This window comes from Antechinus flavipes, chromosome 1 (assembly GCF_016432865.1).
Source record: "Antechinus flavipes isolate AdamAnt ecotype Samford, QLD, Australia chromosome 1, AdamAnt_v2, whole genome shotgun sequence".
Classification (NCBI taxonomy): domain Eukaryota; kingdom Metazoa; phylum Chordata; class Mammalia; order Dasyuromorphia; family Dasyuridae; genus Antechinus; species Antechinus flavipes.
The window spans coordinates 628,695,021-628,721,580 of record NC_067398.1 but is presented as its reverse complement, the minus strand read 5'-3'; the positions used below and the strand labels follow the sequence as shown (position 1 = coordinate 628,721,580).

At 34.9% G+C, this 26,560-nt stretch overlaps 1 protein-coding gene across 1 annotated transcript in view; it reads right to left on the bottom strand.

Annotated features, from left to right (window-relative positions):
* Positions 1-26,560, bottom strand: part of TG (thyroglobulin) — a 359,469-nt gene that overhangs the window by 277,546 nt on the left and 55,363 nt on the right. The window contains exons 17-20 of the mRNA XM_051971107.1: positions 25,558-25,767; positions 20,344-20,498; positions 16,802-16,958; positions 1,239-1,463 (exon numbers count right to left, since the gene is read on the bottom strand). Coding sequence (XP_051827067.1) covers positions 1,239-1,463; positions 16,802-16,958; positions 20,344-20,498; positions 25,558-25,767 — 747 coding nt within the window. The remainder of the gene's footprint in view (positions 1-1,238; positions 1,464-16,801; positions 16,959-20,343; positions 20,499-25,557; positions 25,768-26,560) is intronic.

The following is a 26,560-nucleotide window of genomic DNA, read 5'->3' as shown; positions in this document are numbered from 1 at the left end:
CTGTGCCTCATTTTCCTCGTGTGTATTATGGGGTTGGATTAGAGGGCCTATGAGATCCCCTCCAGATCCCTAGATCTATAATTCATGCTACTTTGATGGGTAATAGCTCCTTACCTATGATCTCAAAGGAAGGAATCTAATAGATGCTCTAAATTAAACACTATCTCTCCCTATAAAATATCTGGTGCTCCTCAGCACCTCAAGTTACTCTGATGCATGGAGTAATGAGAGTTGATTTATTAATGCTGTAGGTTCAAAGAGCAGCCTCTCAAAGAAGTATCATGGGCCTTCCTCCTCTTACCTTGAAAACAACCCAGAGCTCCTCTGAGTTCTGGTTGTACCCTTGTCCTCCCAAGTGATTGTGTTCAGGTCAGAAGTATCCATTCTCCCCCATCCCCTTAATATTACCCAGAGTTCTACCTTACACTCCCATAGGGGTGTCCCAGGACATTTTTACTGCCATGCTCTTGTGCTCCAGATTCTACTAAATGCCTCTGAATCCCTGGGCTTGTGATTGGTGAACCTTTATCTTGTCTAAATATCAGACCTTTTAGACAACCTAATGCTCTCATTTTATTCTAGTTCTAGAAACTAACTAAACCAACATTCCTATTCCTAGAATAGGTATATCAGTTAATTGTTCTATAACTTCATTCACTATCCATGTGACTTCTAAGATCAAAACAGTCCATGCTTCCCTATATATGTTGTGCTTCTCTAATAGAATACAAGTCCCCTGAAGTCAGGGACTATCTTGATTTCTGTTTGTATCCCCAGAGCCTCATACAGAATCTGTTACAGAATAAGCACTTATATGCTTTTTTATTCATTCATTGTTCTTCTGCATGTGTTGGAATGAACCCTGTCCAAGGAATCTGTGATCTACAAAATTATATCATTTAAGTAGAAACTTTTCTTCCCACTCTTAAGGCTGATCTTGGTTCTAGAGTTATGTCATTTTATTTTTAGGATAGCTTTGTTTAACTCAACCAACATGATGATAGAGAAAAAGATAAAAAGAGAAGAAACTGAAGGAACCTTTCAGTTTCCTTTTTTTAAGGAACTGAAATAGGAAAATATAGGAAAGAGGAGGAGAAAATGGAAGTAATGTGGTAAGGGAATAAGGATTATAAAGGGAGAAAAAAAAGATAAAGAAAAATGGAAATAAAAGGAGATATTATTGGAAGCTACTATCTGTGACTCCCTGGTTCCTAGAGAAGAATAAAGAATCAACATACCACATCCCGGTGAATCCAGAACTGTTTTGCCTGGTGGTGAGTTCTTCTGGAATCCTTTCTTGCATCCAAATTGCACACTTGGAAATATCTCAAAGTCATCCCCTCGGAAGAATCGTATGGTTGAATCTGCTGGAAATGTCTTAGAATCTAAATGAAGTTGAAAATCACCACTCTGGATCAACTTTACAAAGCGTCCAACAAGGTCATTTCCCACAAAGGCATTTTCTGTTAAGAGACAGTGATATGGAAGGCTTATTCTCATTCCATCTGTAATAGTAAGAAACCTATTCCACTCATCAGAACTATTCCTCCCTTCCACCAGAGGAGACCAAGATATATATGCCTGTCTTTAGATATATGTGAAGTTAGTCATGCAAACAACCACTTGCAGAGGTTCCTATGTAGTTTTAGCTACTATTGGAAGGAGAAAATCAAAGGACAGCATGAAGGTTAGCATTTTGGTTAGCTTTATATATGTAGTCAGAATTAAAAAAAAATAGAATAGAATACTGAGAAAGGACCTTAAAACACAGTATATTGGAAGGGAAGGAAAAAGGGAATAAACATTTATTATGCTCATTTTATGTGCCAGGCATTGTGCTAATCAACTTATAGCTATTATATAATAATAATAATAATAATAATAATAATAATAATAGCTAACATTTATATAATTCCTACTATGTGCCAGACACTGTGCTTAGCATATGATTTAAGTTAGCTTAATTTAGCTTAGTAGATAATATAAAATTATAAATATTATTTCACAACAACCTGGGAGGTAGAGCAAAAAGGTTTTTTTAAGTGATTTTTCCAGGGCCACACAGCCATATATGTCAAAGATGGGAATTGAACCCAAGTATTTTAAGGTTCATTCTGCCCAAAAGCATACAGCTGGTTAAAGGCAGAAGTAATACTAGATACCACCTCCCTTATATTCCAGTCTAGTACTCTAGTTAAGATAAGTACATTACTACCACAAAAGAACACATTAATTTAATATAAGAAGAAACTTAATAAAGATTAGAGCTTTCTGAAACTGGAATGGTCCATCTCCCTGGGAATTACCTAGGAATTTACTAGTAAGACAAGAAGAGCTTGTCTATGTGATGATTGAGGGGATTCTCTCCTCATACAAGATTGAGAATATTTGCTTGTGACTTATCAAAAAGAAAAGAGAAAAGTTAATGAGTTCTCTGACACTGGAAGTCTTCTAGCTGAAGCCAGATTACTATTTCTCAGGGATTTTGTATAGGAGATTCTTGGATCAGATAAGAACTTGTACAAGATTACCTCTGGTCTTCCTTTCTAAGATTTTACAGATAATGTAATTGTGATTTAAAAAAAAAAAAAAGAGGAAGAGAGAGAATTTTGGAATGTACAGTTCAGAGACACTGGGTGCCAGAGAAATCACATTACAAAACAGCAGGTAAGGCATGGGCTCCAAGAAAAATCTTAAGAATTCCTTCTGGGCAGCTGCAGGGGCCATCAATTGGTTGGCCAATGCCTACACTCCTAGATCTTAGCGAGAAGCATTGTTGTCAGTGACTAATAAAGTAAAATCCTCTTGAAGCTTGTCTTAATCACATCATATACAAATTATAGGTTTCAGATCTAGGTGCCTCATTTTAGGAAGGACACGATCTGGAGAGCATCCAAAAGAAAAGGTAGCAAGGGGTGCATTGGATAGAGCTCTGGCCCTGAAATCAAGAAGATTTATCTTTCTGAGTTAAAATCCAGCCTCAGATACTAGCTGTATGTCCCTGGGCAAGTCACCTAATTCTTTTTGTCTCAGTTTCCTCATCTGTAAAATGAGTCAGAGAATCTGCTCCAGTATCTTATCAAGAAAACCCCAAATGAGATCATAAAGATCCAAACACAACTGAAATAACTTTACAGAAACAAAATCCAGAGGGCAAACCCAAAGGTGAAAAGATACAAATTTATGCCAAGAGGACCAGTTAAAGAATGTTTAGGCAGAAGAAAGTAGATTAGGAGGTGGGAGGGAATAAATACTTATTAAATACTACTTTTGTAAATCAATTGCAAAAATTATCTCATTTGATCTTTAAAATAATTCTTGAAGTGCTACTATTATCTCCATTTTACATTTAAGGAAACTGAGGCAAATAGGCCTGGGATCACACAACTAAGAAATGTTTGGGGCTGGATTTGAATGCAAATCTTCCTGAATTTGGGGCTGGCCCTCTATCTACTAGATTCAGTATATCTATAAGCAATTGAAAGTGTCATATGAGAGAAAAAATTAGTCTTATTCTGATTGGTCTTGAAGGGCAGAACTAAGAAAAAATGGAGAGGAGTAGTACAGAGACAGATTTTGACTTAATAAAATGAAATTCTTTCTAATAATTAGAGCTATCTAAAAATAGAATAGATTACCTCAGGATGAAATAAGTTTTTCCTCATTAGAAGTATTCAAAGACAGAGGGAGTGGTCACCTGTCAGGGGTGACCTAGAAGGGAATCTTAGCCCAACATATACAGTAGGTGTTTAATAAATGCTGGTTGATTCACTAATTAATATGTCAGGTACTGGTTGGACTAGATGCCATGTAGCTCTCTACTTCTATGATTATGTTGGCCATCCTTAAGCTAGACCATATTGTCCTTAAAACTAAACAATTTAGTAAAGTTCTCCAGCTGTCAGACTGGAAACATTTACTGGAAAAAAATAGATAAGCACTATATCAACAGTTGGGTTGGCTCCCAGATAGAAAATATACATTTACGCTACTACAAGCCAATTTAAAACCGCAGCATAACCAAAACCCATTGAAGTTGCTTTTGCCAGAAATATCTATGTAAATAAAGCCAGGGAGTAAACAGTTTATTTTATCCTAACTTCAAACACTTCTAAAATTATCCAGGAATTAGCTTGAGGGAGAAGGCCTGCCCTGCTTATGATAGTTGATGAGATGTCTCCCTACAAAAGTAATTGGCTTCTAGTTTTTGACCATGAATTATCACAGAAGATTGATGCCATAGAAGGCTTGGAACACAGGGGTCAAATTCCTTTTCCAAGACTATGTTCTTATAACTCTATAATCTCAGCATCTACAGAAATGTGAGCTAAGTGAATTTGCTCCCATATCATCATTCACCACATAGCTACACTCCCATATCCTCTGCTACAAATAGGAAAGTAAGAACTCCATGTGCACACAGACTACAATTTATTTATTTTTCCATTCCTAGAATCTAGCACAGTGTTCTATATGTTTTTGATGCCTGAATTAAAGTCAGATTACAACAGAAGAGTTGGAGTTTTAGCTATATTGTAGAAATTATGAATGTGCAAGAAGGGATAAATCTGCTTGATCAGAACAGGTGGAACAACAGAATAAACAGTGAAGAGAGAAATCAGACCTTTAGTTTGAAAAGAATAGGACAAATATAGCTGAGAAGTAAAACCCAGAAAGGAGACAAGAAGAGAGTTAAAATTCAATCATAAAGTCCAGATAAGCTACATACCAGAGAATACTAGCAGGTATTTAGTGGTAAATAAATGACTTGGGACAAGTAATACTAACATCAGGTTAATTTGTAACACTTATTCTTAGCCAGGAGAATTGAACTTCTTTCCCAAGTCTAGTAAATTTTCTATCAGATGAGTGCTAGATTTCATCACACATAAACACAAACACATATACACACGCACACTTTTTATTCTCTGGTTGTTTTTAATTCTAGGATTTTAAATAATGGATTTATACTAAGGAAGCATGTAAAAATAGGTAGCTCTTTAAAAAGCACAATTCTATGACCTGAAGACATTGCAATGACTGTTAGTGTTGGAAAGTCAAATATTTTGAATATTATTCAAGACCACCATTAATCAGGATCAGTTTCCCCAAAGTGTGAGAAGTATAGCTGAGAATGAAAAATAAGGTCAAGAAACAATAAATTCCTACTGAAAATTAGTTTAAGTAGTCCTCAGAAACTAAGCAAAAATTTTTATGGAACTTGGCAGTGGGAAGGTTTGTAATGAGTCTTTACAGTAAGAGTGTAGACTTCTTCAAGTTGGAAGAATATCAGGAACACAGTTAAAAATAAGTTACTAATCATTACCATGAAGACAGTCAAGACAGCATGAAGAAAGAATTACTGAAGATTGGAAAAAGGTAATTTTTACTACTGAAACTCACTTTTTCCTTCAAGGATACACCAAACACATTATCATTAATTCAGATGAGCTTATAAAATCACTAACCTATAAAATTCTCATCAGAGTGTAAAAATTTTCTGAAAAATGTTTTGGAGAATGTTTTTTTGTTGTTTTAAGTTGACTTGTAAGACTTATCCTTATTGAGATAATATTAAATTCTGATAAAAATATTGATATGTTAGAAGATAAATTTGTTTCAGAACTATAGAAATTCCCTAAGGGATTTAGAATACTGAAACATGACCTTACACATGGCATACATCACAAAAGGTTAGGAAAATTATCAAGTAGAAGTAAGTAAACATGCTTCATGGTCTTAAGATAAATTAAAAAATTGTGGGCTTTAATCAAAATTAGACATGGAGAAAGATGAAGCTGCTAAGTGGTGTAATGACTAGAATGTTAGGCTTGGAATTGGGAAGATTCATCTTCCAAAGTTCAAATATGGCCTTAGACATTTACTAGCTAAATAAAGCTGGGCAAGTCGCTTAACCCTGCTTCAGTTTCCTCATCTGTAAAATGAGCTGGAAAAGAAAATGGCAAACCACTTTAGTATTTTTGCCAAGAAAACCCTAAGTGGGGGGAGAAGAGGAGCCAAGATGGCAGAGAGTAGACAAGACTTTGTCTGAGCTCTTCTTGGCTTCCCTCAGAATCAACACTAGATCAAGCCCCTGAATAGATTTTGGAGTGACAGAATGCACAAATATTTAAAGTGTAACAATTTTCCTGCATAAGATATCTTTACAGGATTTCAGAAAAGGTCTGTCTCAGTTGACTAGGGAGAAAATGTGCCCAACATGGCCCAGGGTGGCCCAGGGTGAGAGGTCCTGCACAAGGTATCTAATGGGAGCTCTTAGCCAAAATATAGATTGTACTGGGAGAAGAGGAAATGTTAGGTAAAATAGGGTAGTTACATCACATGAAGAAGCACAAAAGACCAATTGCAATTGAGGGAAAGAAAGGAGGGGATGAGCATTGTTTGAATCTTAATCTCATCAGATTTGGCTCAAAGGAGGAATATCACACATACTTAGATTTGTATAGAAATCACCCTATAGGGAAGCAGGAGGGCAAAGGGGAAATAAAAGGAAGAAGCTAATGAAAGGGAGGGGAGAAGTAGAAAGAGAAAGGGATAATAAAGGGGAAGAAGCTAAAAAGGGAGGGCAGATTGAAGGAGGTGCTGGTCAGAAGCAAAACTGGTAAGGAGGGAAAGGGTGAAAAAAATTATGAAAAACATAATTTTAATTATGAATATGAATGGGATGAACTCTCCCATAAAACAGAAGTGGATAGCAGAATAGATTAAAAGCCAGAATCCTACAGGAAACGCATTTAAAGCAGAGAGAGATATACAGAGTAAAGGTAAAAGGTTGGAGAAGAATCTATCATGTTTCAGCTGAAGCTAAAAAAACAAGAGTAGCAATCCTGATCTCAGATCAAGCAAAAGCAAAAATAATTCTAATTAAAAGAGATAAGGAAATTATATCTTGCTAAAGGGTACCATAGAAAACGAAGTAATAGTAATACTAAAAACATATGCACTAAGTGCTAGAGCATCCAAGTTTCTAGAAGAGAAGCTAAATGAGTTGAAAGAAGAAATAGAGAGCAAAACTATACTAGTATAGGAGTTCAATCTTCTATCAGAACTAGTTAAATTTAACCACAAAATAAACAAGAAAACATTTAAGGAGATGAATAGAATTTTAGAAAAGTTATGTATGATAGACCTTTGGAGGAAAATGAATAAGGATATAAATAAATATACTTTTGTCTCAGTGGTACATGGAATCTTCACAAAAATTAACCATGTATTATGGCATAAAAACCTCACAATCTTATGTAGAAAGGCAGAAATAGTAAATACATTCTTTTCAGACCAAGATGCAATAAATATTACATGTAACAAAGGGCCATCAAAAAAAAAAAAAAGCAAAAATTAATTAGAAATTAAATAATCTAATTCTATAGAATGAATGGGTGAAACAGCAAATACAAAAAACAATCAATAATCTCATCCAAGAGAATGATAATAATGAAACAACGTATCAACATTTATGGGATTTGGTCAAAGAAATTCTTAGGAAAAATGTTATATCTCTAGATGCTTACATGAACAAAACAGAGAAAGAAAATTGGACATGCAATTTTTAAAAAATTAGAAAAAAATTTAAAACCACCCATTACACATCAAGTTTGAAATACTGAAAATAAAAGGAGAGACTAATAAAATTGAAATTAAGAAAACTATTGAAGTAACAAACAAAACTAAGAGTTGGTTTTAGGAAAAAATAACAAAATAAATAAACTTTTGGTTAATTTGATTTAAAAAAAGAAAGAAGAAAACCAAAGTATTAGTATCAATAATGAAAAAAAGTGGATTTTCCACCAATGAAGAGAAAATTAAAGCAATAGTTAGGACTTATTTTGCCCACTTGTATGTTAATAAATCTGATAATCTAAGTGAAATGGATGAATATTTAAAAATATATAGATTGTCCAGATTAACAGAGGAGGAAATCAATTTCTTAAGTAGTCTCATTTTAGCTAAAGAAATAGAGCAAGCTATTAATGAACTCCCTAAGAAAAAATCTCCAGGGCCAAATGGATTTACAAGTGAATCTTAGCAAACATTTAGGACAATTAATTCCATTTCTATACAAACTATTTGGAAAAATTGGAGGAGTCCTACCAATTTCCTTTTATGAGACAGATATGGTGTTGATACCTAAACCAGAAAGAGCCAAAACAGAGAAAGATAATTATAGACCAATTTCCCTAATGATCATTAAGGCAAAAATCTTAAATAAAATATTAGAAAAGAAATTACAGCACCTTATCATCAGGATAATACACTAGGACTGAGTAGGATTCATATATAATGCAGGGCTACTTCAATATCAGGAAAACTGTTAGCATAGTTGACTAACCAAACTAACAGAAATCATAAGATTATATCAATAGGTGCAGAAAAAATTGACTAAATACAAAATCGCAAGATATAAAATAAACCCAAAGAAATCATTGGCATTTCTATATGTTACCAACAAAGCCAGCAGCAAGAGATAGGGGGGGAAAAGCCCATTTAAAATAATTGTACATAATATAAAATATTTGGGAGTCTACTTACCAAAACAAAACCAGAAACTATATGAATTCAAAACACATATCACACACAAAAAGTTAAATCTAAATAATTGGCAGAATATCAAGTGCTCATGGGTAGACTAAGCTAATATAATAAAATGACAATTCTACCTAAATTAATCTATGTATTCAGTGCCATACTAATCAAATTGCTAAGAAATTGCTTCATAGAACTAGGAAAAAAAATAAGAAAATTCATCTGAAAGAACAAAAAGATCAAGAATTTCAAGGGAATTAATGAAAAAAAATGCGAAGAAAGGTGGCCAGCTGTACCAGAACCAAAACTACATTGTAAAGCAGCAGTTATCAAAGCCATTTGGTATTGGCTAAGAAATAGATGAGTGGAATATGTTAAGTTCACAATACACAAGTCAATGATTATAGTAACCTAGTGTTTGATAAACTCAAAGACTCCAGCTTCTGGGATAAGAACTCACTATTTGACAAAAATTGCTGGGAAAACTGGAAAATAGTATGGCAGAAACTAGTACTGACCAACACCTAAAACCTTATACCAAGATAAAATTGAAGTGGGTTCATAATTTAGACATTATAGAGTGATGCTGTAAGCAAATTAGGAAAATAAGTGATAGTCTGTCTCTCACATCTGTGGAGAAGAAAAGAATGTATGGCCAAAGAAGAACTAGAGAATTATGAAATGCAAAGTAAATGATTTTGATTATGTTAAATTAAAAAGGTTTTGTACAAACAAAACCAATGCTTCCAAGATTAGAAGGGAAGCAGAAAACTGGGGGCGGGAATGGAGGGGAGGCAGGGGATTTTCATCTAATGTTTCTGATAAAGGCCTCATTTCTAAAATATATGGAGAATTGATTCAAATTTATAAGAATACAATTCATTCCCCAAATGATAACTGGTCAAAGGATATGAATAGACAATTTTCAGACGAGAAATTAAAGCTATTTCTAGTTATATGAAAAAAATGCTCTAAATCACAATTGATTAGAGAAATGCAAATTAAGACTACTCTGAGATATCACTTCATACCTCTCAGATTGACTAAGATAGGAAAAGATAATAAATGTTAGAGGACATGTGGGAAAACTGGGACACTAATACATTGTTGGTGGAGCTGTGAAGTGATGCGGCCATTCTGCAGAGCAATTTGGACTATGACCAATGGGCTATAAAACTGTGCATACCCTTTGTTATAGCAATGTCTCTACTACCTCTGTATTCCAAAGAGAACAATAAAAAGGAGGGGAAAGAACCCATATGTGCTAAAATGTTTGTAGCAGCCCTTTTTTGTAGTGGCAAGGAACTGGAACCTGAGTTAATGCTTATTATTTGGGGAATGGCTGAATAAGTTCTGGTGTATGAATACAATGGAATATTATTGTTCTATAAGAAATGATGATCAGGCTGATTTTAGAAAAGTCTAGAAACTGGCAAGACTTACATGAACTGATGCTAAGTGAAATGAGCAGAACCAGGAGATCATTATATACCTCAACAATGATATTGTTTGAGGATGTATTCTGATGAAAGGGGATCCCTTCGATAAAGAGAGCTAATTAAGTTTCAATTGATCTAGGATGGACAGAAGCAGCTACACCCAAAGAAAGAACACTGGGAAATGAATATAAACTGCTTGCATTTTGGCTTTTCTTCCCGGGTTATTTATACCTTCTGAATCCAATTCTCCTTGTGCAACAAGAGAACTGTTCAGTTCTGCACACATATATTGTATCTAGCCTATACTGTAACCTATTTAACATGTAAAGGACTGCTTGCCATCTGGGGGAGGGGGTGGAGGGAGGGAAGGGAAAAATCGGAACAGAAGTGAGTGCAAGGGATAATGCTGTAAAAAATTACCCTGGCATGGGTTCTGACAATAAAAAGTTATTAAAAAAATAAAAATAAAATAGAAAAGTCAAGAAAGATTTACATGAATTAATGCTAAGTGAAGTAAATAGAACCAAGAGTATACTGTACATAGCAACAAGATTTATGTTATATGATGATCATTAATGGGATGGATTTAGTTCTTTTCAACAATGAAGTGATTAAAGGCAGTACCAATAGACTTCTGATGGAAAGAAGCATTCATATTCACAGGACTATGAAGACTGAATGTGGATCACAACATAGTATTTTCACCTTTTGTGTTATTGTTTGTTTTCTCATTTTTTTCCTTTTGATCTGATTTTTCTTGCACAGCATAATAAATGTGGAAATATGTTTAGAAGAATTGCACATGTTTAACTTATATTAGATTACTTGTTGTCCAAGAGATGGGGAAGGTGATAAGAATTTGGAAAACAAGGGGAACTTTGAAAATCATCTTTGCATGTATTTTGAAAAAGTAAAAAGCTATCATTATGATTTTTAAAAAAGCAAACACCAAAGAGGTCATGGAGAGTTGGACACAAATGAAAAGAGTGAACAACACATGTGGGAAAATGGATCTTTAATCAAAGAGAAGCTAAATATTTAGTGTAATAAAAGTACTGTTCCATGATGAAATATAGAATATGTGTCTAAATATTTTTAACTTGATTCAAAATTGCATAAAACATAGCTATAAAAAAGAATATTGTACATTACATTTTTTCAAGATGTAAAAATTTTAAAGTGTATTCTGATATTTTACTTTGTCCCAGATAATTTAGCCTTAATAATTTAGATAAAGTTAGCCTCTCTAATTGCTAAGGCACTCTAAGTGATTTTTGAAAGATCATGTTGAATTGGAAAGATACCACAGCATTGAAGAAAAGCTAATACTGTCCTAATTTTTAAAGAATGATAAAGTCTGCGAGTGAATTCACTTTGATGTTTAGCAAAATTCCAAATGGCATTTAAAAAAGGATGATTAGAGAATACTGAGAAAAAGCCATAATCACAAAGAATGAATTATTTCATCAAGAAGATCATGTTATGCCAACCTCATTTCTAACGAAATATCTTCTGATATTTATATAATAAATTGATCTTCAGCTGTATATGAGGGAGGTATTAGGATTCATATTCTTTGCCTTAATCAATGTCTGGAATATTTTGTTCTGTTACCACATTTTAATAAATATACTGATAAGCTGGAGAATATTGAGAGCAAGGAGGACCAGAAGGCATGAGGCCCTAATAAATATTTATTTATTAAATATTATATGAATATAGGTTGAAAGAAATTAGAATTTTTAATCTAAAAAAGAAAAAAAAAACATAGTAGTATCATGAAAGCTATCTTCAAGCATATAAAAGGCCTTTCCTGATATCATTTGAGGTTTTCTTTCTTTCTGGGGGGTGGAGGTAGCAATTGGTTTAGGTGATTTGCCCAGAATCATACAGCCAGTAATTATCTGAGTACAGATTAAAACCCAGCTCCTCCTGATACCAGAGCCAGTGCTTTATCCACTGGATAGTTGCCCCTTATTTCAGGTTTTCTTGGCAAAGATCCTGGAATAGTTGCCATTTCCTTCTTCAACTCATTTTACAGATGAGTAAACTGAAACAAACAGGGTGAAGTGAATTGTCCGGAATTGCACACCAATATACTATCTACTACACCAACTGGTTATTTTATGATAATGAAGAGGACTAATGTTTATAGATTTGTCCACTGGTTGGAATGTAGGATGAGGGACAAAAATCATAATTCAAGAAGATCCAAGGTTATGATCCCAGGTGACTAGGAGGATGCTAATACATTACATTAACATATGTAGATAAATTAAAAGGAGAAGCTTTAGGCTGTAAGATGAGATGTTCAGTAGGGAGTTTATCTTTATCTACATTGAGCCTGAATTTTTTCTGAAAGTACATGAACTTGTAAATGCTCACTAAAGGCCGTTCTTCCTGACTATCAAGCAAAACTGCTCCCATTTATTGAATGAGGTTCAAGCCTGTCACAGTATTTTATTAATTGCTTGTTTGCTGTCCAGAAGAAAAGTCAATTAAACCCTGAGCAGTGCAGTTAACCCATGATGAAGAATATAGGTTTGATGTCTTAAAATTTGAAGTGTTGCTAACAAGCTAATACAATTTCTCAACCTGATAGTAGCCTTATGAATCTATAGATGTTTACATTCTGCAAAGCCCTTTAATGCTTTATTTGATATTCACAACAACTTTGTAATGGGATTTTATTAGTATCCCTCTTCCATGGATAGTAAATAGTCTGAGACATGACTCAAACCCAAGTGGGCTCTGTTCTATAGACTACCTCATGTTGCCTCAGTCACTAGGACAAGATACTTTTTAGTCCATCACCAAATTGACACTAGATATGTGGAAAAAAGCAGTCACAGGTCTGCTTGGACAACCAACCAATCAGACTATCACACTTATAAGCATATATACACAAAATGTTAGTGCTGGGGCTATAAAGACAAAAATAAGACCATCCCTGTTAGAAGCAATTCATATTCTATCAGGCAAGGCAACATGTGCATATGCAATTGCCTACAGAATAGATATAAAAGAATTTTTTGGAGGCAATCAGGGTTATTTGACTTGCCCAGGGTGACATACCATTGGATCAAAGTTGAACTCAGGCCCTCCTGACTCCAGGATTGGTGTTAGATACAGTGAACTACCCAGCTGCCCCACAATAAAAAATATTTTGAGGAAAAGGGAATCAATAGTTGAAAATATTGGGAACATTTTTTCATGTATAGGATAATGCATCAACTCAGCTATATATTATTCTAAAGCCAAACCATGAATATCTAAAAAGATTAGAAAATTGAAGGGTTTATAGCAGGGAGCAGAGAAAGAGTGGAATGAGATGTAGCAGGGTGGATTCCTCTGGATCTGTGATTTCACTGATATGGGTAACTTCCAGTATAATACTCCCTCCCCTTGGTACACTTTGGCAACTCCTCTCAAATATAATGTTTTGGTGATTTATCCATGATCACACAGATAATATTTGTCAAATGCAAGGATTGAACACAAATTTTATTGACTCTAAGATCAGGCTTTTTTTTTAATCTCTAAAGGCTATATTCCCTTTAGGAAGTTAATTGATTGGGGGACAGTTAGATGACCGAGTGGATAGCACACTTGTGTTGAAATCAGGAGTATCTGAGTTCAAATCTGGCCTCAGACACTTAATACTTACTAGCTGTGTGCCTCTGGGCAAGTTATTTAACCCAAATTGCCTCACACAAAAGACAAACAACCCCCCCCCAAAAAAAAAAGTTACTTGAAGTGTCAAGTTTTCAACATTAATTGCTAATATGCTATATAGATATCACAAATTTAAATACTTCCTAGGCTGAACATATCAGAAATTTCAAGTGTCTACAATAATGTTTCTCTCATTTATAACACATCAATTTGCCTCTATTTTGTAGACAGGGAAACCGAGTCAGTTTCAAATTAGTGAAGAGATTTACTTAAAAATTCATAGAACTACTAATTTATAGAACCAGGACCAGAAACCAGGTCTTTAAATACCTACTCCAGTGTTCTCTTCCTTCTTAACTTACAGAATTATTAAAAGAAAGATACTTTGCAAAATGTTAAAGTATTCCATAATTGTATCATTATTATTATTATTTCTACTACACACCATGCTGTTTCTCATGAAGCAGGAGAATAATATTTTAAATGACTCTAGGGAATATTCACTTTGAATGGGGTCATAAAATTTGATGAACTGAGGCAGGACGAAAAGCAACAGACAGAATTTTCATTGGAAAATTGTATCTATTTTTAACAACCCACAAAGGGCACAAAAAGTTATTAAGGAAAACTACCAATATTTTGAGCACATTGCTAATATTTCAAGGTCACTATCAAAGAGAGAAACCACATCCTCCACAACATGTCCGCTTGTGACTCCAGCTTTGGCTATTACAGGTCAGCTTTCATGTAGTGTTTATTTTCTTATGAATAGGGTATATCTAAAGTACTTCTAAAGTGTTATGTTTTTCCTTCAGAATATAAATATAGTTATTTACTGTGCTTATTATAAATTGGTCAAGAGAAGGTCATGAATACAACATGGAAAGCCGTGTGGTATATTGGAAAAAAAGCATTGAATCGAGAATTTGAAGACCTGGATTTTTATTTCAACTCTGGCATTAGTTATTACCAAATCAAGCCAACTGACATCTGAAAGTCTCCATTTTTTCACCCTTAAAAGGAGAAAGTTGAACTATTACTAATTTCTAACATCTTCTCTATCCCGAAAATCCGGTGTTCTATATTCTAACATTCTATAATCTGGCTATAACAACTATCTTCTAAGGCTCCTTCCAATTCTTACATTTTAAATTTTACATTTTTACATTCTACCTCTAGCATTCTGCATTCTACAGTCTCTTCCATTCTAGATCCTGAGCCCCTTTTTAGCTCTCACATTTGACATTTTACATATTAACATGCCAATTCTAAAATTTTATTCTAAAAATCCTTTCAGCTCTGTAATACCCTGGTCTGTATTCTAATCGTCTATGTCTTGAAGCCCTGTCCAACTCTATAAATCTATGATTCTGTTTTTATATGGGCTGAAGAAATGTTTAGCCCATAAAATTCCTGAGGCAGGAATATAAAGTGAATTTGTTTAATCTCTGGGCTCTCACAGCAGTCATAAAACAACTCAGAATAGCTTAAATTTCAGAAAACACTTTAAAGTGACATAGTCATTCCAGTTAAATTTAGACCATATTGCTGTATGTGATATTTAGAGTGCTCAGCTTTATAATTATCAAATTATACATTGTGAGACTCAGTCCTAAAGGGACATCCTCCCTGGGCAATAGAATTTGAGATACTTCATTTGCAATCTGAGATTCTTCTCTATATCTTTAAGGTTGCACACTGTTTCAACAACTCATAATAATACAAATAATTAGAGGAATTGAGGTAAAACAGGAAAGGTATTTCGACTTTAAGAAATTGTTTGACAAAATTTCTCATGCTACCCTTGTGACCCAGAGGGAAAATGTGGGCAGCAAACTAGTACAATAGCCTTGCCACACGTTGTGACTTTTAATAACCAATGAATCAGTGTCAATGGAGTTGATGCTCTAGTGAAATAGTCTAGAGCTTTGTCAGTTACTTGGAAGAAATTTAATTTGTCATACATTTACTTACCAGTCAGGAAAGACAGCTTACACATTGATTAGCAGAATCAGAATCCAGAAGATAACCTATATAAGTAGGTTTCTGATGGGCTATCATTAGGAAAAGAGATTAGATTTGTTCTGTTTCTCTCCAGAGGAAAGAACAGCGGTCAATGAATTTAAGTTATAAGGAAGTTGGTGTTATCAAGAACTTTCCAACAACTTGGAAAAATAGAATGAAACACTTTAATAACAAATTTTCCAACCCTTTTAAGCAGCTGGAGATGAAGTGAATAAGAAGTTGACCTGAAGTCAGGAAGACCAGATTTCAGATGCAACTGCAGACACTTAATAGCTGTATTACTCTGGGCAAATCATTTAATCTCAGTTTATCTTAGTTTCCTCAACTCTAAAATGAGTTTAATAATAGCACCTCCCTCATAGGGAGTTGTTTTGAGGATCAAATGAGATAATATTTTAAAGCATTTAGCACAGTTCCTAGATCTGTGCTATATATAATATAAATGGTTATTCTCTTCACCTTTCCATCATGGATAGTCAAATAGAAACAGGAAGATCTCTGTTGAAGCTGTTGAAGATAATGTAAAGATAATTCATGTGAGACCAGAATAGTCATTTAAATACTCATTTCTTTGAGCTTTATTTGGTTTTGGGCCAGATGTGATTTTACTAGTAAAGGCAAGTCCTAGTGAGATAACCCCTTCTATTACTGCAAAATGACTTCTATAACTTTTATCTTAAAGAGTTCCCAGGGGCACTGAAAGGTTAAGGCCCAAAGTCACACATATCTGTCAGAATAAAAACTTAACAATAATGCTGATGGCTGGCTTTACATAGTACTTTAAGGTCTACAAAGCACTTTAGAAATTTATCTCTTTGAGTCTCACAATAACCCAGGGAAGTAGTTACTTTTATTATCTCCATTTAAAGTTGAGGATACTAAGTCAGACAGATAAATGACTTGCCCAGAGGCACATAGCTACTAAATGTCTAAGGTTAGATTTGAACTTAGGTTTTTCTGACTTATCTAGCATTTTAGTCACTCCATACTGGGAGTATTCCTTTTCTTAAGGTTGATACTTTATGCACTGTGCCTTAAAACAAACAAAAAATCTAAATTTAGATCATTTTGTAAGATATGACATCAGTTAAAACTACTAAACTATGAAGACAGCATACCAATATCATGGAAGTCAGGAAGAGAGTTTGCTGAGATGTCTTCTAGCTGGGACCTCCAGGTAACATTCACTCCTAGGCGTTCAACAGTCAGACACTCCACTTGTACGGTAGAATCATCACAGACAGGAAAAGAGGCAGTCCTCCCAAACGTGTTTACCTACACCAAGAAAAAGATCTTCACCTTAAAAGGATGACTTGTCTTCTTTACATCTGTAAACATGACTACTGCAGTTTCAACTCATTTCATCCATTCCTATTAATATACAAACATATTACTCTAAAAGATACTATGAAGGCAAATTATACCCCTTTTATGTATCACTCTGGCTGACAGAGCAAGTCTGCAACTTCTTTGTTCTTTTTCACTGACCTTAGCATTATGCTTTAATTATATGAGATAGAAAGGGCTTCAGAGACCCTAATCAAAGCTCCTAGTTTTACAAGTGAGGAAACTGAAGCCCAGGGAGAGAGGCCAAGTGACTTCTCCAAAATTACAAGGTGGCAGGTATTCAAGGTAGCATTTGAACCCAGACCACCTAATTCTTGAATCAGTGTTCTTTCTACTATAACATTCTGCTTCAAGATAAGACTCAATCAATAGTGGTATCATCTAGGATGACAGTCAGGCTATGATATAGGCAGGACCAAGGTCAGCTCTCTCTCTCTACTATTCCACAATACTACTATGTTTTTATATGGGATTTATATTCTACTTGTATTAAATTTTTCTCTCTGTACATTTTATCATCTTTAGTTAGACTTCAATTAGTCCTCTTTGGGGACAGGTTGTTGTTGTTAAGTCATTTTTCAGTCATATCTGACTCTTTGTGACTCCTTTTGAAAAAGATATTAGAAAGGTTTGCCATTTTCTTTTCCACTTCATTTTACAGATGAAAAACTAGGTGTGTAACTTGCCTAGGATCACACAACTAGTAAGTATCTGAGGCAGGAGTTAAACTCAGGAACATGAGAATTCCTGATTCCTGGCTTGGTACTCTACCCATTATACCATATAGCTGTTTTTTTGAGGATGGGAATCATTTCTTATTTACAGCTTGTATAGCCTAAAACTGAACTAAAACTTTCAGAACATCTTGTATTTTTGTAGTACCCTCAGGGACAAACACAGTTCATTGTACTTAAGATGGGAAAGAGTGAGGAAGCAGGAGTGCAGACCAATGATCTCATAGGTATGGGAAACTCCCTGTGTGGAAACTTCTTCCACCAAAACACATCATCGACTCATCTGTAACATAATCTTGAACATCTACCTGGATCACTGAGAAAGTAACTGATGTATCCATGTCCCTGTAAGTATGTGCCAGAGAAAGGACCTGAACTGAAGTATTCCTGACTCTAAACTAGACCTTTTAGCCAGTGAGTTACACTGGATGGTGGATACTTAATGAAGTTTTATTGAATATGTCTACACAGTCCCTGATATACAGTGTTTCATAGAAGCTGTGAATACATGAGTATTATGAATACTGAGTATACATGAATGAAGCATAATTATTGTCTGACCTTTTTTGGTTATTAGGGGGTAATTGACTCAATGTATTGACCAATAGATGATAAAACAAAAACATCAATTATAGAATTCAACAAAAAAGACTTAACTAGGGCATTGGAATTCGGCTCTAGATTCCTAAGAGTGTGTCTTGTACAACAGAGCAATAATTCATCTACAATTCAACACATACAAACTTTAAACAGGAAAACAAATGATGTGGGAAATTATTAGAGCATGTGGGCCCTAGAGGACAAGTAGACAACAGAAAGAATAGATAATAAAACACTCTAATTAGAACCCAACCAGATGGTTCATATTCTTTTTCTAACTCCCATCTGGCTTTGCTGAATTCTGGGTCTCTAGGATTTTTGTAATTGCCTTGCTTGGAACCAGGGGACTGAGACAAAGTGTTCACTTTGTTCTCTTGTTTAGTCCTGAGTGTGCTGGCAGCATTTGGCCTACTCAGACATTGTCTGGGAGGCAAGCGTTTTGCAAAGCTTAGGTTTCTATATAAATGTGAATAGCAATATTAGTACTAGTGTTATTAGCAGTGGAGTCTGTAGAGGCAGTAGAGAAGATCTGGATTGAAATATCACCTCAGCTGCTTCTTATCTGGGTAATTTGGAGCAGATTAGACTCTTCTCAGCCTCAGCTTCATTAGCTATAAAATGTGAATAAAGATGGCATCTACTTTACAAAGCTGTTATGGGGATTGAGACAATGTATAGAAAGCTCTTTAGCAAAATTTAAACCCTATATAAATTCTATATAATTAGTGTAATATACTCTTTTAATAGGACTTGAAAAAATATATGTAGCTAAATAGATAGCTAAATAGACATATACACACGTTTATATGCATATATCTCTGCCCATATACCATACAAATATACACACATACTGTATATGTATAACCACATATAATATAGATACCATGTTAGTGTACATATATGGTTATATGTTATATGTAATTTAGTTATTTATATTTATATTTATATATATATATATATATATAACAGAGAGAAGTTAGATATGTACACATATATACACATATACACATATGTATACAGTGGACATATAGATATATACATATACATATGTTGTATTACAAATATATGTAGGCACATATATACATATGTGTGTATATATGTGTTTGTATATATGCATATATAAGCATATATTTATATACCTTTATCTATCTTCCTTCCTTCCTTTTTTACTTCTTCCCCCTTCCCTTTCTTCCTTCCTTCCTTCTTCCTTCCCTTTTTTCTTTTTCTTTCTTTCTTTCTTTTTTCTTTCTTTCTTTCTTTCTTTCTTTCTTTCTTTCTTTCTTTCTTTCTTTCTTTCTTTCTTTCTTTCTTTCTTTCTTTCTTTCTCTATATATCTATCTACTCATGTATCTATCAATCTACCTATCTATAACTAGAGAGAGAATACAAGATTTGGAGCATTGGCATTAGCAAATTGGGCAATATCTGAAATGTGCCAGTATTGAACATTTACAGAGTTTCCAAACAATTTCCTTTTATTATAATGTTCATTTATAATGATGAAATATCCCTAATTTCATGGTACTTTAAAGCTGAAAAGTGGTTGCTTGACAATAGCCCTGTGAGTTTGGTAGTGAATATATTTTGATCCTTCCCATTTTACAGTTGAAGAAATTAAAAGCTCAGAGAAGTGAATTATTGTTGGGTCATGTGTGTAATAAGTGTCAAGGAAGGGTAATATGTGAAGCCACATATCCTAATTGCTAGATCAGCTCTGTTTTCTCTATCCAGGTTATCTCTTATTTAGATAAAATGGCTTGTTTGCTTTTCTTCTCTCGGTGTCTTTAAAAATACTCTCTTGGTCATCAAGTTACCTCAAATCATGAAAATTTTTCAAAGTTTCTACTTAAAAAAAATTGGCTCTACAATATGCATGAAGGTATGTAATGGGTATACAACACTTTGCCTGAAAGATCCATCTCAATGGCCAGGGAGCTTTCCCTGCTATGTTCTCATTCTTGCCCAGACATGGGAAATACCTGAATCTGACAGAAGCCGCGGGCCGTTAGTTCATCCAGAATGAAACTCTGGAAAGCCTGGAGTAAGCCAGAGTAGTCAGCACTGCACATCTTCCCTGGGGGAAGCTGAAGATGGAATTGTACTTGGGTTTGCACGGTTTGCAATAACTGGAGCTCTGTAAGCACATCAGAAGGTACAATCCATCAGCATTGTAACTTATGATTTATAAAGGTCTGTAGAAAGACCTTTTTTCAGTTACCTTGGAAACTAAGAGAAGGATAATAGCACAGATGAAAAGATCTGGAAGGACTACAACCTACCTTGAAGAAAAAATTCCCACACCAAAGATGGTGAGGAAATTCAAGGCAATGCCATATAGACATCATTCTAAAGAAATAGCAATGCTTAATCCAGAGAGAAGACATTGGGAAAATTTGATAGTTATTTTCAATTATTTAAATGAAGATCTTGAGAAAAAGATATCAGAGTTGTATTAATAATAATAATTTAATAATAAATTAATAATCATGAGTGAAATTTATAAGAAAATAGTTGGTCTTTCAGTTCCATGATTTCTGAGATTCTTTTTCTGCCTGATTCTTATCAATATGTTCCCATAAATCAGTACAACTTACTGAAGCCCCTCCCTCAGGTGAGATACTAAGAATCCCTTCTCCCAAGAAGTTTATGATCCAAATACAGAAAATGAGACTTGTACAGAAACAATGAAAGAATAAAAAAGAATGTAGGTGCATACAAAAACTACAAATATTGTCCAGACCCATAGAATTTCAGAGTTAAGAGAAACCTCAGAGGTCATCTAGTTCAACCCCATTTACTGTCTTCATTCTCAAGAAATGATCACCTAGACTTTACCAGAAGAGCTCCAATGAGGGAGAACCTGTCACTTACCAAGGAAACCCATTCCATTTTGGGATAACTGTAATCATTAGGATGCTTTTGTTAACAATAAATCTAAATTGCTTTCTTTTGCCTGAGATTTAGCTACCTCTGCCCTCTGAAGTTAAATACAACAAGTTTAATTTCTTTTGCACATGACAGTACTACCATTGATATTGTGTTACTATTCAAAAGAAACAGATGGGAGAAATATAAATATGAAAAGTTATCAAAACACTGTCTAGGAAAAGGAAAACCCTACTTCCTCAGGTAAAGGCAACAGGATACAGATTGATCCTGGCCATTCTATACCTGTGAGGGCCTGTACTTGCACACATATATGTATAGCAGAAAGAAGTCTAAATGAAAATTTTTGAGCAACAATGAAGTGGCCCATAAATATGGCAATTCTCTGGAGGTACACATTGCTGAAGAACTAATAAAATGACTTGATACTACAAATAAACACTCCCATTCCACCATATGGAACATCTGGAGCTCATCTGGAATAAGGCATTCCACTACACCCCTCTAGTTTGTAGCTTGGGCATTTCTTTGATTAGCCAAAAAAGTCTATGTAGAGTTTTTAAATTAAATACATACCCAAATATGTTATATTTACAAAAACCATATGGTTGGGTGTTGTCTTTCGTTCTCAAAAAGGACCAAGATGACATCACTAAGTTGGAGTCAAGGTACAGCGTGTTCAACTGTGACTGATCAAATCAATACGAAGTTAGAAGATTCTACCACAAGTCAGGCACAAAAAGTTCACATGGACATTTGGAATGGAAATGTCTCTAAATTTGTGCCTCTCAAGTTTCTTTTGAGCTACTACAATTTTGCTTTGCTCCTCAAGCACAGCTCCTTTGATGCAGGCATGCCATACTAGGTGATTCTGTGCCAGTGTCTCCCATGACCTGCAATTTGATTCCAGAGTTCTTCAGAAAGATCTTGAGAATGTCCTTATATCATTTCTTTTGACCTCCAGATGAGTGTTTGCCTTGTGTGAGTCCCCCACAAAATAGCCTTTTAGACAAATGAACTTTTGGCATTTGAACAATGTTGCTTCAGAGTTGTACTCTCTGAAGTAGAATTAGAATGCTTGATAGTTTAGCTTGAGAAAGGACCTCAGTGTCTGGTACCTTATCTTGCCAGGTAATATTCAGAATCTACTTAGACAATTCAAATGGAAGGGTTCATTTTCCTGGCAAAGTCCTGGTATATTATTCAGGTTTCATAGACATACAAAAATGAGATTAGCACAACAGTTCTGTAAATGTTCACTTTGGTAGGCAATTTTTAATACCTTTTCTTTCTCACACTTTCCTTCAGAGCCTCACAAACACTGAGCTAGTTTTGGTAATGTGTGCATCAACCTCATCATTTATGTGTATAAGCCTGGAAACTATATTACCAAGATAAGTGAACTTATCCAAACACTTAATATTTCTCCATTTGCTGTAACCAATGGTTCCACGTATGTTTGGTGTGGTACTGGTTGGTGGAGAATATGTTTTCTTGGTGTTGTTAAGTGAAATAGCAGGAAAATTGATCTATCTCAATTTCAAAGGATGCATTGAGTACACAATCATCTGCAAATGAAAGAATTTTGTACTAACTCTCCTTCCATTTTAGTCTTGGCTTTTGGCCTTTTCAAATTAAATAATTTACTGTCAGTTTGGGACTATTTTCATCTTTGTTGAAGCCATTTGATAGCATTGCTGAAAACATCATGCTACAAAAGCATGGGAGCTCACACACCAACCAATGCCATTCCATTGGTGACTAGGAAAGCATGAGATCAACATCCATTATTCAGAATTAGTGCAAGCATACTGCTGTGAAATAACACTGATGAACTTCTCCAGTCACCCAAATTTTGCCATAATTTTCCACAAGCCCTCACATTTGATAGTATCAAAGGCCTTGACAAATGCTATATTCAGACCTCTGTGCTGCTCCTGCCATTTCTCCTGGAGTTGTTGGATATCAAAGACCATACCAATTGTTCCTTTACCCTTTCTGAACTCATACTGGCTCTCGAGTAGATACCTATCTTCCAACTGAAGGATCAGTCTATTAAGAAGGACTCTGGAAAGAATCTTGCTAGTAGTGACTAAGAGAAAGATCCCTCTGTGATTATTACAGGACAAGCTATTCCTCTTTCTTTTATAGAAATTAACAATGGAGGTGCCTTGAACTCCTAGGGATAACCTCCTATTGCTGTAATCCTGGAGATTTCATTAAACTTTTGTATGAGCATTGGATCCCCTAATTTGTAAATCTTAAATGGAAAAGAATTAGTACCAGTCATTTTGCCACTCAAGAGGAACCTAAGCCATTCAAAACTTTTTCAATTAGAAGTTTGAATAGAGAGGGATTGACTTCAACCTGAGGTATATGGTTAGTGGCTTCAGTTTTGGTCTATGATGGTCTGTTGAGAACTCTATGGAAATATGCAGTTCATCTCTCCACAATCATGGCTTCATCCCTAATTAATGTGATTCTATCAGCACTGAGTAGTTGAGATGCACCATAGGTTTTTCTCCCATAAATAACTTTCAGGCTATCACAAAAGCATTTTTGATTGTTATATCACCATAAAACTGAATTTCATCTGCTTCTTTAATCAGCTAAATATCCTTCATTTCTCTAATATTTGCTTGCAATTTACTTTTGATGTAATTAAATGCTACCTTCTTAGAAAAATGAACTCTCTTAGAAAGATGAACTATTCTGTTGGTAAACTCCATGGAGTTCTTGCTTTTCACTGAGCTTCTTGTGAATTTCCCTATTATTTTTGTCAAATTAGTCTTGATTTTTGTGGGTGATTTGGCCCATATGACTTAATGCAGAACTGGACACCAAATCTTTGAAAGCTTCCCACTCCTTTTCTGTTAAACATGTGTCAGCTCTGCTTTCTCTCCAAGTTAGCAATAAATTGTTCTAACTCAGAGTCATCTTGTCTTAGGACCACTACTTGTATTAAATGAAAATGCTTAGCTTGAAGAGGCTAAATCGAAGTTCAGCTCAGCACTCTGCACCACACATTGTCTCTATCACTCTTTCATCATGTCTGTTTCTTCTCTTTACAGTTACATAGCTTATTAAATGCCAGTGTTTTCTGTGAGGGTACTTTGTGTTTAGGTGAAAGGAAGACAATGTTGATGATAAGAAGGTTATGAGATGCATAAGTCTGCAGTAATAATGACTATTACTGTTACCATTTCCAACTCCATTTCTTTCAAGGACACCCTAGCATGTCTGATAGTCTGTGCCTACTCTTGTATTAAAGTCACCTAGAATTAGAAACTTGTCCTCTTTAAGCACATTGATGAAGAGGGTCTTCAGATTTTCATAAAAATTTTCCTTTTAACCCATCAGATTTTGGTGGTGAGTGGTGCTTTTCCATAAGTAGCAACTGCATTGTTAAAATGCAAATTCTTGTTCAATCCTTTTGACAAGTTTATTGATTAGATTAGTTTTAATTGCAAAACCTATGGTAACTTCATGGTATTCCCCATCACTTTCAGATCTACTGGATTTCATGATGCACACTTTTGATGTATTGATGGTGAGTGAGTGTAATCATCTTTGCAAACAATTTTGGACATTTTTTTGTATTCAACTGTAGGGTGGGATCCCTGCCTGCTGCAATAAGCAGGCCAAGATTAATGAAACAGACAATTTTTAGAGCATCTTTTCAAGTACCTTTATCATGCTAGGAAATAAGCAGTTTGGTACTTCAAACAGGCTTATAAGATACTCTTTCCTATTATTGCTAAAATCCCATTATTGCTTCATCCCAGAGAGAAGATGACCCTATGGCCTGAGCCACCTTTGTGCAGGGTTGTGTCTACATCTTCTACTGATACCTTGTGACTATAGGTCTACCTACACCTACTGCTTCACCATAGGTTTTGAGACCTCTCAACCTAGTTTAGCTTATCTGCCTAAATGGTTTGCCAAGATATGATTGCTACTGCAATACTATATCTTCTTGAAGCCACAAGTGAGAGTTGGATGAATCAGGTTGATAAACAGAGGTAAGGCTGCCAATAAAAAAACCCAGCAACCTTCACACTATTAATACTATAAATAAATACTCCCATTACACACAGTGGAACATGTGGAGCTCATCTGGAATAAGACATTTAACTAGAGCCTTCTACTTTGTAGCTTCAGCATTTCTTTGAAGACTTAAAAATTGTTTAAATTAAATACATACCCAAACATATTACATTCATAAAGAAAAAAAAACATATAGCACCTATGGGAACATCACATGACCAACTGAGTTATAAAGAGAGATCAATTCCATATCTACTTACTCTGACAAGACTGAGGCAGAGGAGGCTCTGAAATCCAGTCTTGATTTTCTACATTGCATATAAATGGCCCCCGAGGCAAAGCAATGTGATAGCCCTGGCGACACATAAGCTGGCATTGCTGAACAGTCTGTTCTTGATCGGTTCCCTTTTCACAAAGGATTATTCCATGGACTACATCAGAAGCTCTAAAGGGCAGTGGACACTGAGGACCTAGGAGGAATGGGAGATAAATGATATTTGACATTCTTTAGTACTTTGACAAAGTGGAGGAAAGATGTACACAGATTGCCCAGATTACAGCATGCAATCACAGACAGACCCTTGAATATAAATCTTGGGGATGAATAATGAATTGGTCTTAGGACTGAGGAGGAAGAATAGGAGAAAAAGGAGAAAGAGGAGGAGGAGGAAAAAAGAGGGAGACAATGAAAGGCTGGATCTCATTTGTAAAATTAAATGGTGCTTCAATGATTTCAAGCTGCTCACTGACACAAAAATATCCATCTCCTTAACATTAAATATTCTCTCAATGATGCTATAGGTCTGAAAACCACAGAACATAACAACCTTGAAAGAATGCAATTCATTGGTGACCCAGACAAAAATGGAAATACATACAGGGTACACAAGTAAGTTGTAACATATGGCAAATGATGATTCATTTAGGAGGAAAAAATATAAAAGTCCTTGGATAGACATCACGAAGAAGGAAAGTTCTGGATTTGGAAACAGAAAGACATATATCCGCCATCCTGCCTTGAACCCTTACAGTATGACAATGGTTAAATCCACTAACCTATTTGAGTAGGTTTTTTTTTAATTATGAAGTGAGAATAATAATAAAATCTATGGCATTATATGAGGCAGCATGGTATAATGGACAATAATTTCATTGCTATTTACATTGCATTTTAAAACTTGTTTTACAGATAGTATCTGATTTTATTCTCACTACAACCCTAGGAGGTAAGTGCTGTTATTAGCCTCATTTTACAAGTGTGGA